General features: G+C 36.7%; 1 protein-coding gene across 10 annotated transcripts; it reads right to left on the reverse strand.

Moving 5' to 3' along the window:
• Positions 1–7,908: 7,908 nt before the first annotated feature.
• LOC149947221 (protein sprint-like) lies at positions 7,909–15,010 on the reverse strand. Of its 10 annotated transcripts, none has more exons than XM_090171405.1 (20): positions 14,992–15,010; positions 14,761–14,873; positions 14,625–14,697; positions 14,418–14,536; positions 13,884–14,160; positions 13,493–13,669; positions 13,239–13,426; positions 12,750–13,176; positions 11,385–12,686; positions 11,154–11,325; positions 10,781–10,853; positions 10,606–10,708; positions 10,459–10,548; positions 10,261–10,376; positions 10,126–10,201; positions 9,880–10,063; positions 9,512–9,819; positions 9,277–9,445; positions 9,140–9,214; positions 7,909–9,059 (listed from the first exon to the last, which is right to left on the reverse strand). In XM_090171405.1, exons 3-20 carry the CDS (start codon positions 14,664–14,666, stop codon positions 8,935–8,937), a joined length of 4,023 nt encoding a protein of 1,340 aa, XP_090027531.1. In that variant the 5' UTR covers positions 14,667–14,697; positions 14,761–14,873; positions 14,992–15,010; the 3' UTR covers positions 7,909–8,934. The 10 variants fall into 10 exon arrangements, with proteins under 10 accessions (XP_090027531.1, XP_090027530.1, XP_090027532.1 ...); XM_090171404.1 differs by having other exon boundaries at positions 14,761–14,881; positions 14,968–14,997; XM_090171406.1 differs by lacking the exon at positions 14,992–15,010 and having other exon boundaries at positions 14,418–14,505; positions 14,761–14,928.
• Between the last annotated feature and the right edge of the window lie 1,299 nt (positions 15,011–16,309).

Consider the following 16,309-nt stretch of genomic DNA (forward strand, 5'->3'; position numbering starts at 1 on the left):
ATTTTAGGTCACATTAACAAAATGAACCTTATTTTTCAAAGCGAATCTCCAAGGATCACAAAACTGCACACAGAGATTAAACGATGCTGAGAAATTTTTTGCAAAAAAATATGTTGATGAAACTTCCGTCAGTAACATTTGTCCAAAAAATAAATCGAAACGGCTATCTCCCAGAAACGTCTATATCGGTACCAAAGCAGAAATAATGATTTCTGAAGTCAAAATTTGCCCAAATGATTTAACGATGTTTTATGAAAGAGTAACCGAGTTCTACGAGGAGCTGTGCTCCCAAATTAAATCCCGATTTTCATTCGATGATCTTTTTTTAACGAAAATATCGTGTTTGTAACCATATATCGCCGTATCTGGGGAGGTAGCGAGTCTTGTCCCTTTAGCTACGCAATTTCCCAACTAAGTTTCCGCTAAAGAATTAGAAACTCTAAACGAAGAGTGGAGAATGCTGCCAAATTTTGATTGTTTACAAAATCTAGGAAATAGTGATGAATCACTAGAGGGATTTTGGAATAAAGTTGGCCAATTTAAAAATTCATTAGGAAATCAAATGTTCCCTACACTCGCTCGTTTTTCAAAAGCGCTCATTTCTTTGCCGCACTCAAGTGCTAACGTTGAGAGAGTGTTTTCACACTACAAACTAATTAAAAGCGATCAGAGAAATTTGTTATCAACAAAAACTTGTAATTCCCTCATTTTAACTAAAGAGCTTATTGGAAAAACCACAACAGATAGATCTTGTTTTAACTGGGAGCCGCCGAGTCGTTGTTTGATTAAGAAAGCAATTCCCCCTGATCTTTAATTCGAACTTTATGTCTAAACAATTACATGATACCTGAAATTATGCCAAAAATTTGTATTCAATTATTAATTATTTCATTATCGTATTAAACATTTCTAAATTGCTATTGGAGTTATTCTTTTTAATTAAATTAAAATTCGCGCCTATTTTATAGATATTTCTTGCCATTTCGTTTGAATTTTAAAAAAATTGGCGCCTTTTCCGTGTGAAAACTCTAGATGGCGCTCGCAGCGTCGACTAAAATACGTAAAGTACGTTTGCTCCTCAGAAAGTACGTTTTGTTTAGGGTAGAAAATACTTTCTTAAATCTAACAGGAACATCACTGATTGGGGCTCTCTACCAGTTTCAGTCGTTTTCAGGGAGCTCTAAAGCGTTCGCGCTACTCTCTCAAAGCGTCCTTATTTCACCCGGTTTCCCATTTTTGAAAGTATTAGAGTATACTGTAGCCGCGTTCACACTAGATACTTTGGAAAAGTTTTGGAAAGGTTTCAAAAGCTAAATTTTTAAAAACTTTATGTCAAGAGAATTTATTGTTTGCTTGTTAATCCAGCTGATACCGAAATTTTACAATTGGACTTTTTGAAACCGTTTCAAAGCGTTTCCAAAGTCTCTAGTGTGAACGCGGCCTAAGACTCTTAAACTTTTAATCGAATATTTCGATATTTAACCCTATAGAAGTTGAATAAATTGTTTAATTCGACGATATAATTTGGAATGTTAATTCTAGTATTAATAAATATTTCTAAGAAGTTCACAGGCTCCCAGACAATAGTTCTTAGTGAGAACTATTGTCTGGGAGCGTGTTGTTACGTTTGGAATTTTTTTGTTACTTAATATTTAACATTGTAACATCTTGCGGTCCCTGTCGTAAAAAGTAAGAGAGGTTAAAAGCTTGGAGGAGAGAAGTATTCTGGAGTGGAAAAGTCGGGCGCCACCTGCGGCTTTGTAAAATTCCCATCATGCTCTTTTTGGTCGGACGTCATCAAGCCAGAATGATGGCAGATAAAGCTGACGTCCAACCAAAAACCGGTTTAACCGAGGTAGTCTGGGTAATTCTAACAGCAATAGGCGGGAAAGGACGTTCTTATTACCGCTATGGGATTTTCCACTCCAGAATACTTCCCTCCTCCAAGTTAAAAGTAACGTAAGAGATACTTTCAAATGTTTCAATTAAGAAGGCCCTCGAGAAGACCACGGTATTTTATAGAAAGGTTGATAGCCAGCCCCATAAGAAAAAAGGGGCCGTGGAGTAGCGGATGACGCTTTGCTCAGGGTCGTAGCCAGCAAAAATTGCCCCCGGGGGTTAAAATTTGGCGCCCCCTAAAAAAAGCAAAAAAAGTATTGAAACCGATATTTTGGTGCTCCTAATGGTTACTCAGGCCAGTGACGCCCGGAGCGGATACCCCACTCGTACCTGTCTAGATACGGCCATGCTTAACATTATGAAGAAATTTGAATATTTGAGAGCTTTGAAACGCTGGTGTATACATACAGTAGATAATCACGAAGAAGTCGAATAAATGCCGTATTAAATAAATAATTACGTAAATAGGATATAAATGGGTAAATAAAAGTTTAAATACATATATGACGGAGTTTATCGGACAACTAAATAAATAAATAAATATATATATATATATTTATTTTTTAACTTTCGAAATATTCCGCTTAGGTCTTTTTGGAGTGGTTTCACCGTCAATTAAAGCTGTCGACTGGGCAGGTGTATTCTCCGATTTATCTCGTGTGCTAGCCCCCTGCACCGATTCAGAACATTCCGATTCAAACGCTTTACGGGGAGGAATGGAAAGTTTTGGAAGGGGTCCGAACAGATATGAGTGTGCATAAAGTAGTAGGCCATTATTTTTAAGCCGCCATTGGCGACGCCATTTAGATGTGAAAACCTCTGTGCCAACAAGAGTCGTGTCTTGTAGGCGGCAACCGTAACCAGGATTTGATATCTGGGGGGCACGCAATGGAAACAAATAAAAAAAAATAAAAAATTGTACATACAACCATACGGTTCAGGGTGGGCACGGCCCGACCGCCCCCGCTGGTTAGATTATACCCCTTGAAGCACTGGTTGCTAAAAAGCGCCCCCCGCCCTCGTTTTTTTCCCGAAATAAAGTGGCTGTAAAGTTTATCTCGCTCTGAATGTTTTTTTCATTTATTCAAGCCATTTTTTTCAAATTATTGAAATTGCCGTATTACTTTTTGCTGGATTTGTCACCTGTCCGGGCTAGGGGGACGCTGGCGTAGGACACTGTGATGATAGGCCTCCGGTAGTATGGTCTCTGTTACTAGGTACACCGGGCTGTAAATTCTGACACACTGTAGAAAGGGAAATAAAAATTTATTCGAAATCGAAAAAAAAATACCTAATTCATTAAATTTAATATTAGCTTAAGTTACCGATTTACCGATTTAATCAAATTATTACTGAAATATCTGGAAATATAAAGTAATTTCATGTTTTAAACTGCCAGGTTAGCTTGGTGGTTATAAATACGAGTGAAAATCGTGTTAGTCCTCAATAGGATTTAGAGCATAATTGAGGGGGGGGGACGTAAATTCACATTTTTAGCTGGCCTCTCTGCATTAGGACGGAACGTCCGTTTTCTTACATTCACCTGTATAATTTCAATGGCGGTCTCGTGGTTCCGAAGGTATCACGAAACCTCTTTTCTCACGGGCTTCAGTGGCGTAAGCAAGAGGATGGTTCAGTTTTCAATACTTGTTTTTATACTTAGATTTTTCCGAATATTTATATCAAGAATGTATTTATTTATACCTAGGGAGAATGTCTAGTATTTCGAGCTAGTTGAATTGATCGTATACTGTATAATTCGTAAAATCATTTACTGATATATTAAAGAGTAAAGATTTTGTATCTCTACGACGATAACTATCCTACGGATGGCAAGACTGACTGTTGCACCCCCGGCCCCATAATAAACGTGATTAGATACTGAACCTTAAAATAATTAATGAGTGAGATATGGATTAAATAGTTTCCTGACAACGGTTTGTAGGGTTAAATAAATAAGCGGTTTTTTTGTTTAGATTTCATCATTGATATATTAAAGATTTTGTATATCCACATATTTTATCATCTATGATACGACGATAATTATCGTAATGCTGACGGCTCTGATCGCGGCAAAGTTACTTCACAGTATCGCGCAGTGCTGACAACGATCTGCGGGATCGAAATGGCACAATTTAATAAATTAATTTTATTCTGGCTTAGAAATAGGGATATAACAGTCCCGGTGGGCAGTCCTAGCATTAGCCATGGCGGCCATCTAGGTTGGAATTTTTTTTTCAATATGGAAAAGCATGGATGACGTCACAACATGTCGCACTGTTAGCTCCCTATAATCACTGGTATGTTAAAAATTAACTGTGTACCACTCTGAGAAACACTGTCAAAATATTTTCTCCATAATAGGGAGCTAACAGTGTAACGTAGGCCATGGGGTAGTTTGCCCATGCGTAGGCCAACGTCACCTATGCTAAAACCTATAGATAAAGATTTTCCAGCCAACATGGCGATCGCGGGGCCAAATCGGTACCTAAAATGATTTATTTCTTCAAAAAATATAAGAGCACAATGTCATTCTAGAGTGACCAAAACGTCCCTTGGACTTTCAGCGGGAGGGTAACAGTTAGAGGCATCATCTTGAACGGGGAAATTACCCCGAAAAAAAAAACACGGGGCCTTCTACAAAAGTAAAATGAAACTTGAGGGTCAACGGTATACAGACCGTACTGATAGTGCAGAGCAAAAAGACGTATAGCGAAAGGCTAGAGAATCAACGCGTTGAGAGGGGGGTTACAATCCATGCAGGCCACGCAAGGGGGGGGGGAGATAATCTGGAGGGGAATTTTTCTCCTCTTTTCGAGTGTAGCCCCCCCCCCCCGTTTTTGAAAAGGATATTTCTCGCAAAAACCGAATTTGAACCATGGACTAATTAATGTATACATTAATTAGTCCATGTTTGAACTGACACGTTTACGATTTTTTTTAATTAAATAACTAAAAGGGTCATTTAAAATTTGAGACGGCTAAGTTGGAGAACGGGTATCGTAATTTGATATACCAAAATCAAATCTACTATATCAAGTCTCCAATGTCCAACGCGACGAATCGAAAATGACGAAAAACGTTCGTCCAATGAAGACTACGAACGAAGGAAAATCTCTCCCTTATAATATAGTTACATTATTGTTTGTATATATTAACAGTCACCAAAAATTCCGGACCAAATAATTTAATATAGCGGTGACAATTTAATTCATATCCAAATTTTGAAGTTATTTGTTGCTTATACCGGTCCCAAAATAGAGAAAAATATAGTTGAACCAAAAACGTCATATACCTGTATAAAACCTCTTACTACCCACAAAATGTAAAGAAAGCGGTGCCAACCCTTTTTCGAAGAATTACTCGTCTATTGACGGTGAAAATTGACCGGAATGGAGATCTCCCATGGAGCCAATACCCCCCCCCCCCTACCACGCTATCCTCCGCCACGGGCCAAACAATAAAGTTCGTCCGATTCAGTCTGGCAACGGGTCACCTTGAAGCGATATTCTAGGTAACGTTCGATACGTCGTACAATCTTCTTCCTTACACCTTTTCACGCCTTACCAGGTGAGCAGCAACAAGACCTCACCCCATAGAATTTTTTTAGGGGGAAAACGGTTCGCACAACCATTCTATTTCGCTATATAAAATGCTACTAAACGTTTAAAAATATTGCAATAATAAAACGAAATAATTATCTTATTATTAAGTTAATATATTTTATAAATACGAATCTCACGAAGAATTCATGAATTCTATAATTTTTTTCTACATTTTGCTAGCTTCAATATAATTATTTTGTAGATGGCGCTGTAAGATTGGAAGTACCTGCGAAAAGTGCAACGGTCAGCGCCATCTGCTGATTTATTTTGCTACTAATAGTTCAAAATGCTTCCCCTTAATCACGCCTTGGATTAATAATAGAAGCTAACGCTTCCTGGATATGACACTTACTCAAAAACGCAGCTCACAAAAGCCAATGGGCGACCCCAGCGCGCCTAGTGGGAATTTTAAGAAGCACAACGGACAAACAAGGAGCACGTGCATACGCGAACAAACACGTTTTGAGAAAGGCTTAGGAAAAGGTAATAGTTTTACGTTTTCCATATAAGTACGGTCAGCGTATCTTGAATCACTTTTACAATAAAACCTTAATTTTTGCTTTCATTTCAAAAAACTAAGAGCAAGGGATTTCAAACCCTTGGCTTTTCAAACTACAAATCGCTTGCTTACAATAGACGGTAAAATAAATTCCAACGGCTTCCCAGCCTCGGAAGGGTTTTTGAATTTGGGGGGAGGAAAAAAGGGGAAACGTTTCGTGACAGCATGGCTGCCAGCCTCCCCACTTCGAGACGTTAATTGTCACTGAAGTCATTTCAATCGTTTTTCTCGTCTATTACGATTGATCTCAATTAATAATTTGTATTTTAATTTAAAGAATTCAAGTTATAGGTAAATTTACAGTTAAACAACCATTTGGTCTAGCTTTTATTCCCGAAATATAATGGTCAGTTTACTTAGATGGCGCCACGTGCTCTACGAAGAATCACGATTTAAATATTTGTTACTCGGCGACAGTTAAAAATTGGTCTCTGCGCATGCTCCAATACCAACCAATCCGGTGTTCCCTCCCTGGCTAGTGTCCAGTTTTTAAGTGGCAATGACGGTTTAAAATTCCACCCCCATTTATTTTACCGTCTATATTGGCTCCTGATTTGCTAAAGATTCGCGCATGCGTCGCGAAAACCGGAAAGTCAACATTTTAAAGGAAGTCGTCCAAACCCCCCTTTTTTTCGTCCCCTTCTTTCACTGGCTTATGTGACCCAAACCAAAATCATCTACCAAAGCCTAGAGTGTCATATCCAGGAAGCGTTAGCTTCTATTATTAATCCAAGATCACGCAGTGCCTACTCGCGAAAAAATCCTGGCGGGGCTACTGATTCCCCTATTATTGAAAAAACAGCGAAGCATCTTTCTGATGGCGCCTCAAGTGATCGCGATAAAGCTCGGCTTCTCTCGGTTGGCTCCAAGGAATCCGGTTCATGGCTAAACGCGCTTCCGTCGGTACCCACCTTGACGATGATTCCTTTCGGATTGCGATTGGCCTACGTTTGGGTGCATCACACATGCAATTGTGGCACCAAAGTCGATTCCTACGGGACACACGGCTTAAACTGCATAAAGAGCTCCCGTCGGCTTTCCCGTCATAGGACCGTTAATGACATTCTCAAACTCGCTCTGGTTTCAGCCGGTGTCCCATCCGCTCTGGAGCCTCCAGCTCTATCACGTGACGACGGCAAGCGACCTGATGGGATGTCCCTCGTTCCGTGGACCGGCGGTAAATCATTGGTGTGGGACTTCACCCGCACTGACCCTTTGGCACCAACGTATTTGGCGTCTACTTCTACAGCCCCTCTCTGGGCCTCTACCCAGGCTGAGTCGAAGAAAAAAGCCAAATATTCTGGGCTTGAAAACAGATTTCTGTTTTAAGTGGTGGCTATAGAATGTCTTGGATCTTTCGCCCGCGATAGTTTGGCCTTGATCCATTGCATTGGGCGTCGAGTTCGCGAAGCAACCGGGGAGCAACGTTCGACGGAGTATTTAACTATTTATCTCAACGCATAGCGATCGCGATCCAACGGGGAAATGACGTATCGGTGCTGAACACTTTCCCCCCTGGCACCTCCCTTGGGGAATACCTCTATTTTCTCTTATGTTTTTTGTACAAATAGTAATTTCACTTGTAAAATATATAATCTGGGACCTACTTGAAATTTGGGAAACGTCTGAAATTCAAAACTCAATTGACGATGCCCTTTAAACTAGGATGGCTGGTTATTTGGTATTAGTCACATTATTTATTTACATAAAATCCCACTAATATGATACATGAGAAATAATATTAAACTAATATTTACAAAATGATTGTTAAAATTATGCAGTTTCCATTCATTATAATTTCTTTGTAAAACCATAGACGAAGAACGTTCTTCGTCTATGGTAAAACGTTTTACAACTGGGTTTCTAGGATAAAATCAGAATGGCTATATTTAAGACTAGAACGTAGTTCATTGAAAGAAAAGTTCAAATTATAATGGAATGTTAGCTACATATAGCTCTAACCATAAACAATTAATATATTTCAGAAAAACTATTATTTCAATTGGTCTATGCTCTAATTGCCTACTACTACTTTTTGCAATTTTTATATATTAAAACTTTACATCTACACCCAAAATTGTTAGACTATTCAAGGCCCCACAATTAAATTCGTTGGTTATTTTGATAAATTTCATATTCTACTGAACAACAAATATTTTTCATTCTATTATATCTCACCATATGTAACCTAAATACAAATAACTATTTTAGAGAACATATTATCACAGAGACTTTTTATCAAAGGATATGACATAATTGACATCTCCATCCATAAACAAAATTAAAGTTGGTCACTGTGAAACAAGCATATGTTGAAAAATTTCTATGCTAATGTTCCAGATTGAATAATTAGTAGTAGTTATGTTACATATGATGTTACACATTATATTAGAGTTAGCAGGGGAATTTAAATGGTTCCACTACCAGTAAAGACTCTAATTTAGAAACCAATATTAAAAATGACCTCTGCTTAAGCAGATCAAAAAATTTTCTCAGACAAGAATGAGATATATATTTAAAAAAAATAGGGAAGATCAATATAATTCATCAATTTGTTGCTGCAGTTAGAAAAAGCTAAAGTTTTCACAAAATAAGATTGAGGCACATTTTTTTAAATAGGTGGAAATAAGGCACATTTAGCTGCTTTTTTTTCCAGTCACTAAAACTATGAGTGCAAAAAAATTAAAAAAGAGTGGCCTTACTCTTTGAAGTGTCAAAAAAAATTATTTCAAAATATTGTACTTAAATTCTGGCAGTTATTATTTTCAACATTTAATTGAATGTCAATTAATATGGATTTAACACGTGACTGTTAAGGGTGATTCCATTTATTAACGTTACGATAGTTTTGCATATTATGTTAAATGTTAATTATTTCATCATTGGCCATATAAAATGGGCGTCACATCGTTTATACGCAAATGCACATTCAATTCCTGTACCTAATAAATCAGATTTTACTTGCTGCGGACTTTCAATGTCTCCGAGTTGAGCTTCTAGAATTTATTTAAAGATAAAAATTCATTAAAGCACAACAATGATTACTTTACTAGTAATTATAGAATAGTATACATACCTTCTCCGTTAACTAGTTTAAACAGTCCATAGTCTTGCGGGTTGGATATTTTAAATTTCAAAGCAATCATTTTGCCTTTAAAAATACATGTTAGCCAAGTAAAATAGGTGACATAAGAGATAACTTAAAACACTTACAAACATCTTTGGTAGTCATGTTAGGTCGAACTGGAAGTGTTTTGGAAATTATGCTGCCAGACAGTTCATCCGGAATCATAATTTTCATAAAACCCTGTAAATCAACGATAGAAGGAAGCCTCGGCTCACTACTTGGGGCCTTAAGAAAGAATAAGGAATTTCCAACAGACTAAATAAAAATAATATAATACATTAAAAGTGTGTGTAAGCCGCTATTAGACATCTTAATATTTACATTTATTGATTCTCCACTTCTAGCGGCATCACTAAGCTGCTCTTTTGGCACTAAATCACTTTTCTTGGTAGATAATGGTGAAGATGATGAAACAGATTGAACTGATGAGTCTTGAGGAGTATTTCTTGCCTCAAAAGATGTTTGAAATTTTTTAAGAACATCAACAGCGCTGCTGAGTGTAGTTAAATAATAACCCCCTTCTCCATTTAACATTGAAGGCTGAAGAAGACCCCACATGTAATCAGCCTCAATTTCTGCTGATATCATTCCACAATGAACCAAAACATAAATGAAAATAGGAAGGAAATCTGTAAGAGAATAAAAAAAATTAATCAATCTGAAATATGTAATGATAATCAAGAAGTTACCATCAGCTCCCAGTGAGGCGTGAAATTTGTCTTGCTTCTTATGATGCTGCACACTATTGTAGATAGTTGTCACGGCTGCCAAAAGGTTTTCCAATTTCTTGACAGGTGAATATTCTTGTTGCAAACGTAGAAGAAAATGACGTATTATTTCTAATGCAGGACCTTCAGGTGGAGTCAGCTCGGGCTAAGGGAAAAATTGACATAAGCTAATTGAAAGTGAGTACCAAAATTTAACCATTCACCTACCCTAATTCCAATCTCCAGCTTTGTTTTAGATCTGGCAAATTTTATGTTTTCAGATAATAGTTGCAGTGACCCTTTGCTAGGATCATTTTAAGTTATTAAGAAAAATAAATACATTAATATGCTAATGTAGCTTACTTTTTGTATGAATCAACAAACAGCTGATAAATATAATTTTTCAAGGGTTTTATCACTAGTTTATGTAAGGCTCCTTCAACAATGACATCTATATTGAGAAATTCATCTGCTTTGAGCTAAACGTTAATTATAAAAATTTAATTATGATCTAAAACAAAAAAAGGTTTCTTATTTTTCACTAAGCTTAAGATATTTCACCTTTTCACGCTCAATCTGAACTAATTGCTCAAATTGTCCTTCACCATGTTTCAATAAATAATTTTTCATCCCATTCATGAACTGGCGAATCTATGAGAAAAATCAATTTTATTTTGTTCTAAGAACTCACGGATACCAATTACTTACATTTCTCATAATTACTGTTGGGTTTGTCTCATTGCTTTCCTTTGTGCACTGAATAAAATTTTCAATGGCCATAGCAAATGTATTGTTCTTTTCGAAAGCTAGACTAAAATTGTGAGAAAAATTTTGAATTTACTCTATAAGCTATGGTAAAATATGAGATAAAATTAATGCATACCGATAAATGTATTGCCTTATGGGTTCACCAATAAAAGAATCCTTATTTCGAAAGGAAACAAGTCTTGACGTTTCTGCAAAATATATATATGTATATTCATAAATGCAAAATTTAACCATGGTTAGTTTAAACTAGTAAATAGTAAGTAATATACTATAGGGACAGATACTTCATGGTTTAAAATAAACTTTTATTTACTATCTGGGTTGAAATAGAGCGAGTGGGCTCGAAAAGCTTCCCAATATTCTTTTTAATAAAAGTTTATTTTAAACCATGAAGTATCTGTCTCTATAGTATATTACTTACTATTTACTAGTATATGTATATTCCATATACAAATTATCAAATATAAACAATCACACATGAAAATTACCTAGATAGGATTCCACATTCTGTTGAGAAATGACTCTGTTACTCTCTTTACATCCCTCAATTGGAACGGTTGGAATTTCAGAGAAACTATTCTCATCATCATTGCTAGTTTGGCTGCTAATCATCGAAGCACTTTCAGACTCGTCACAATCCATTAAGGGGGTCATATCATTCTAGGAAAGATAAGACATTAGATTGAAAGGTTCATGGAAAAGTCAGTATTAAGAAATACCTCATTGATGTTATTTCGATTCATTTCATTCTTCTTAAGTAACATGCTGCTATTTGGATGACCCTTCAAATTAGGGAAGTGGTGAGAATCGTTGCTCTTGCTACCAGGAGACACCAAATGTAGAACTCGTTCCCAATGTGCACTATCCCATGGTTCAGAGAATTCCGTAGCTGTATCATCATTATGATCACTTCTCTGTGAACAAAAACGACCTCCAGGGGTGGAATCCAGCTCCAAGTTATCATAAACAGAATGACCAACAACTGAACTAGCAACTGACTCATCATCAGAGAAACACAACTCAGGTGACTGAATTGTGATTAAATCTTCTACAGTGGTAGTATCACTAATTTGGGAACCATCGTGATGTACTTTGCTAAAATTGAGTGGAAATTTGAGGTCCAAGGGGAAAAGGGGTGAGCTTTCTTCGGGATAACCTTGTTCTGAATCACTCTGACCCATCCACTCCCAGGAAGAATCTACAGCCCAAATAGATCCCGCTGTTCCAGTATTTGGATTCTTCCTGTTTAACTCTTCAGAATGCTTGCTTACAATCACTTTCTTTGGAATAGGAGGTTTAGCACGTAACAAGTTACCCTTATTCTGACATACATTCTCGATGCTAGATGTATGACTGGCATCTTCTTCAGTTCCATTGAAATTGAGTTTTTTAGCAGGAGTAAAATCAAACCATGGTAAATTTGGATCTGAGTGTCGATGACAGACCAATCGTTTATTCAAACCACTCTTTGAGTCAATTTGTGGGTTACCCTCATGTGACTTTACAGAATCAATGGGTTCAGAATAATAGGGACTAGAAATTTGCGCCACATTCTCATTGTGTTGATTATGGCACCTAACATCTTGCAGAGATAAACTACACTGTCTTTGTAACAGCTCTTCTGGCTTTTTTAACCCATTTGCAAGTCCTTCACTGTCAGTTTGAGTATAAATGGACACCATTATTTTAGGATCAATCTGAGCTTGCGTATATACATCTTCTTTCTTTGGTGGACTCTGTGAAAGAGAGCTTTCTCCATCTACAAGTTTCTCCAGAATAGAAGATAACGGTCGTTGAGGTTTAAATGTGTAGAATGTTTTATTTGTTTCTTTGTCAGACATCGTTGATGATCCTCCCCAAATATCTTCATAATCACTGACTTTATCTGCTAAACTACTGTGATAGTAAAGCCCTGGAGAATCTGAACAGTCATTCAAAAATGCAACCATTGATTTAGATTTTTTAGAAACCCCATTGGGTTTTTGTCTTAAAACAATTTCATCTGTATTTGGTTTTCCAAACTAGAAAGAAAAACATCAGAAAAGATATCAATAATGATAGTATTTGTAAAGTGCGCAGCTTACCAAATCTACTTTTTCTTGAGATGTTGAAGCTTCACTTTCTAATCTTGAGTTGGTAGAGGAAGCAGCAGCTAGCATGGTCACCGGTGTAGTTCTTGGTGGAGGTTTAGGAGCCTGCGGAACAGGAGGAGGTGGTCCAGGCAACATTTTCTTGATGTCTTTCACAACCACAATCTCTTTCTCACTCTTGCCTTCACTTTCAGAGTCAGGAGAGGTAACTGGAGTTGGCAATGGTGGTTTGTTGATCATTGCCATCATTGCTGGCGCTGTATTTCTCCGAGTGTAAAAATTTGGCGCTGATGAATTTTCAGCACTAAACATGGGAGAAGACCAAAAGTCTTGTCCAAGTAGGGCTAAGGAAAGTAGCTCTTGCCTAGATGATGCTTGCATTAAAACGGAAGGTAATGTCAAAGCCACAGGAAGTTCATCACTGAATAAAAAGGTATATTTAAAATACAAATATCTTTAAAAAAATTTCATAAAGAACTTTACCAGCATTGGCAATAATGAGTTACGAGTAAAGGAACAGAATTGAAGAGAGTTTCGGAACCTTCCAAATGAAGTAAACCATCGTCATTCTTCTCAATTAAATAATGCTCTATATGAGGGCCAGCATTCGGGGGTAGTCTAACGGTTAACGCCATAGTGTTGAGTTTACTTGACTTTCTAATAATAAAATTCTGGAACAAAAAATTAAGAAAGCCTTACATTTTTTCACTAGAAATATTTTGTCTTTAATTTAGTACCCCAATTTCTTTTCCTTGCAATAAATGAACAGTGCCACTTCTTAAAATATCAGGAAGAAACCAAATAGGGTGGGTGCAGACCAGTCTTTCGAGCATTCCTATTTCAACTACAAAATTACTACTATTGGTATCATCTGATAAAGTAGTTGATGATGAGTGTGTCGCAGGTGGGGAGATCTAAAAGAACCAAAAATATAAATGTAATATGTAAACTAATAAGACTGTGATTAAAGCTTGCAAGAAGCATATAGGCACATAATGACTGTGAAATTAGTAGTGTTGTTAGTAGTAAAGTAGTAGGTATAAAAAAGGAGAAACCCAAATTGTCAGAAGATAAAAAATGAACTGATTGAAAGAGGGAATGAAAAAAAAGTAGTTTATTGCGAAGTACCTCTCCATCACCCAATGAGCAAGGAACTGTGGAAGAAGTAACGGGGCTAGCGAGATGAGTGCCACGCGATGAAAGATCAGAGTCAGAAGCTCTTTTTTCGATACTCATACCATTAGAAAACGCATCTGATTGGTCCCGGTCTGAGTTTCCCCATCCTGAAATCGGACTGTGTGTTTGGCTTTTCTTGTACTGCCCTGTCGATCGAGGGTTGAGATCTTCTCGAAATCTTCCATTTTCTCCCATCCCCGACACAAGCTGCTCATGTAATGACTCGTTTCTAAGAAAATTTTAAAATTATTAGTACAATTATTTATTGTACCTAGAATTGGAGAAGAAAGATATTGAATATAAATATTTTGCCTCAATAAGCCATTATCTAAAATGCTGCCTTATAATTTTGAAAATATATTCATACTATTTTAAATATCTTTTATATAAATGATGAAGGTTGAAAAACATTTAAAAAAAAAATACAAGGAAGTAAATTTAATGGTTTTGGAAAGCTTTATTTAGAAATAAATTTAAATTTTAAACCTTTGCTCTGTGAGGTCATGTTGATTTAAACGGTTATTATCCAAAGAAGCTAGTTCTAAATCATGGCAAAGATCATCGAGCATCAAATCTAAATCATTGGCAACATCAGTCAATAAATCCTTCCAGTAAAATAGTAATACATATATATGTTAGTTTATTCAGAAAAGCACATCATTTCGAGTTAAGAGATGAAAAAAATATAATCACCTGCACTTGCCAGTAATTTTTCTTTGAAGGTTCTTGACACATGTTCTACATCTAGGTTTATTTTCTTATTAAACTAAAGTTATACTTATGCTATTACAAAAATTTTGAGAATATACAATAATGTAGTTATAATTACTTAGAAGCCATTAAATGACTCATGAATCATGATTCCCATAGTGAAAGCCTTAGCGTGAACTCTTGTCTCATTCGTCAACACGCTTAATTGAAATTTTAAATAAAATTTCTAATCTTTAAAACTAAATGAAAATAATTTATTAGGTAACGAGCTTACAAATACAATTATTATTTATTATTATATTATATTATAAACCAATAATGTTACCAAAGACAACGGGATCAGAAAAACCCAAGTTACCCAACCTGAAATTTCTTTACCTAACTATTTTGTCGACGGAAGTCGGAATATCAAGGAAATTCCACATCTGTGTTAGAACACGAGTCCGCATACACCAAACCTGAGGCACCACTAACTCGTAAGTTCGAATTTCGAAATCCACACCTTTAGAGCTTGGCGCTTTTATAATTTTTGGTGGGATTTGTGGTTTATAATGTTTGGAACTTTGGGTGCGTTTTGAGGATTGATCAAAGTTATAACCTTCTCACGCGCAGTCGCATGAATTTTCTTTTCTCGCGCTCTTTTTCAAATTCGTTTATTTTTATATTCTTAAAAGTTAGGCTTAGCAAAAATATATATTATATTATATATTTTAATTTCTCTTGCAATTCTACGCCGAAGCTCAAGGCAGCCGCGGGTTTCCATAATGGCGAAAGATAAACCTTTCAAGAGTCAAGACTAAAAGAAAAAAGCGAGATGTATTGGAACAACCTCTCGATTGTATCCGATGTGAAACATGCGCCAGGTGGGAATTATTTGACAATTCGCCTCCCCATGATACCATTACTTTCGAAGAGGTAGATGATGACACCTCGTTTGTCTGCAAACTGTGCGCCATTTCTGAAAACCATGCATAGGCTCCTCCAAATGGAGGTGTCTTTCCTCCGCGATGAAACCACTTCTCACGGAAAGCATGACCAAACTATTGACGACAAAGTGTCATCTCTCGAAACTCTCATGCAGACTACGTTGAGTGATATTAACCAGTTTAAAAACTGTGTCTATAATCTTGAATCTGCACTGCCTAAACTCGAACTGTCACATGACGCTAAATCTAACCGAATCACTGTGAAAACGAATGCGTTTAAAGTTGGCCTTGATTCACAATATCCTAACTGACAAAATTGACACTCAGGCTTCGAATATTGCCTCGGATGTTTTCGCACGCCTGGATTCGGCCTTACAATCACGTGAATCATCCTACGTTTCTAAAATTACAAATAATGTTTTTAAGAAAATTGACCCTCTTCTTCAAAAACGTGAAATGGCCCACTTAATTATCTGAAGTTAACGCTAAGGTTCAGGAGGTTGTTGACAAACGTCAAGAAGACTTACGGAAAAATAATTTGCTACTACTTAACGTCCCCGAAGAACAACAATCTTCTGATGATTGTTCAGGACGCGCTCAAGTTGCAGACTTATTACGTCAGTGTGAGCTACCCAGCAGACCCAATACTTTCGCCTTCCACGTGACCGTCCTTCGCTCTCAGTTCATCCTACGCCTTTCAAACTTTTATTTGACAACGGACATCATAAATCTAAGTTCCTT

This window comes from Leiobunum rupestre, chromosome 4 (genome assembly GCF_980474605.1).
Source record: "Leiobunum rupestre chromosome 4, qqLeiRupe1.1.hap1, whole genome shotgun sequence".
In the NCBI taxonomy this organism is placed as follows: Eukaryota; Metazoa; Arthropoda; class Arachnida; order Opiliones; family Sclerosomatidae; genus Leiobunum; species Leiobunum rupestre.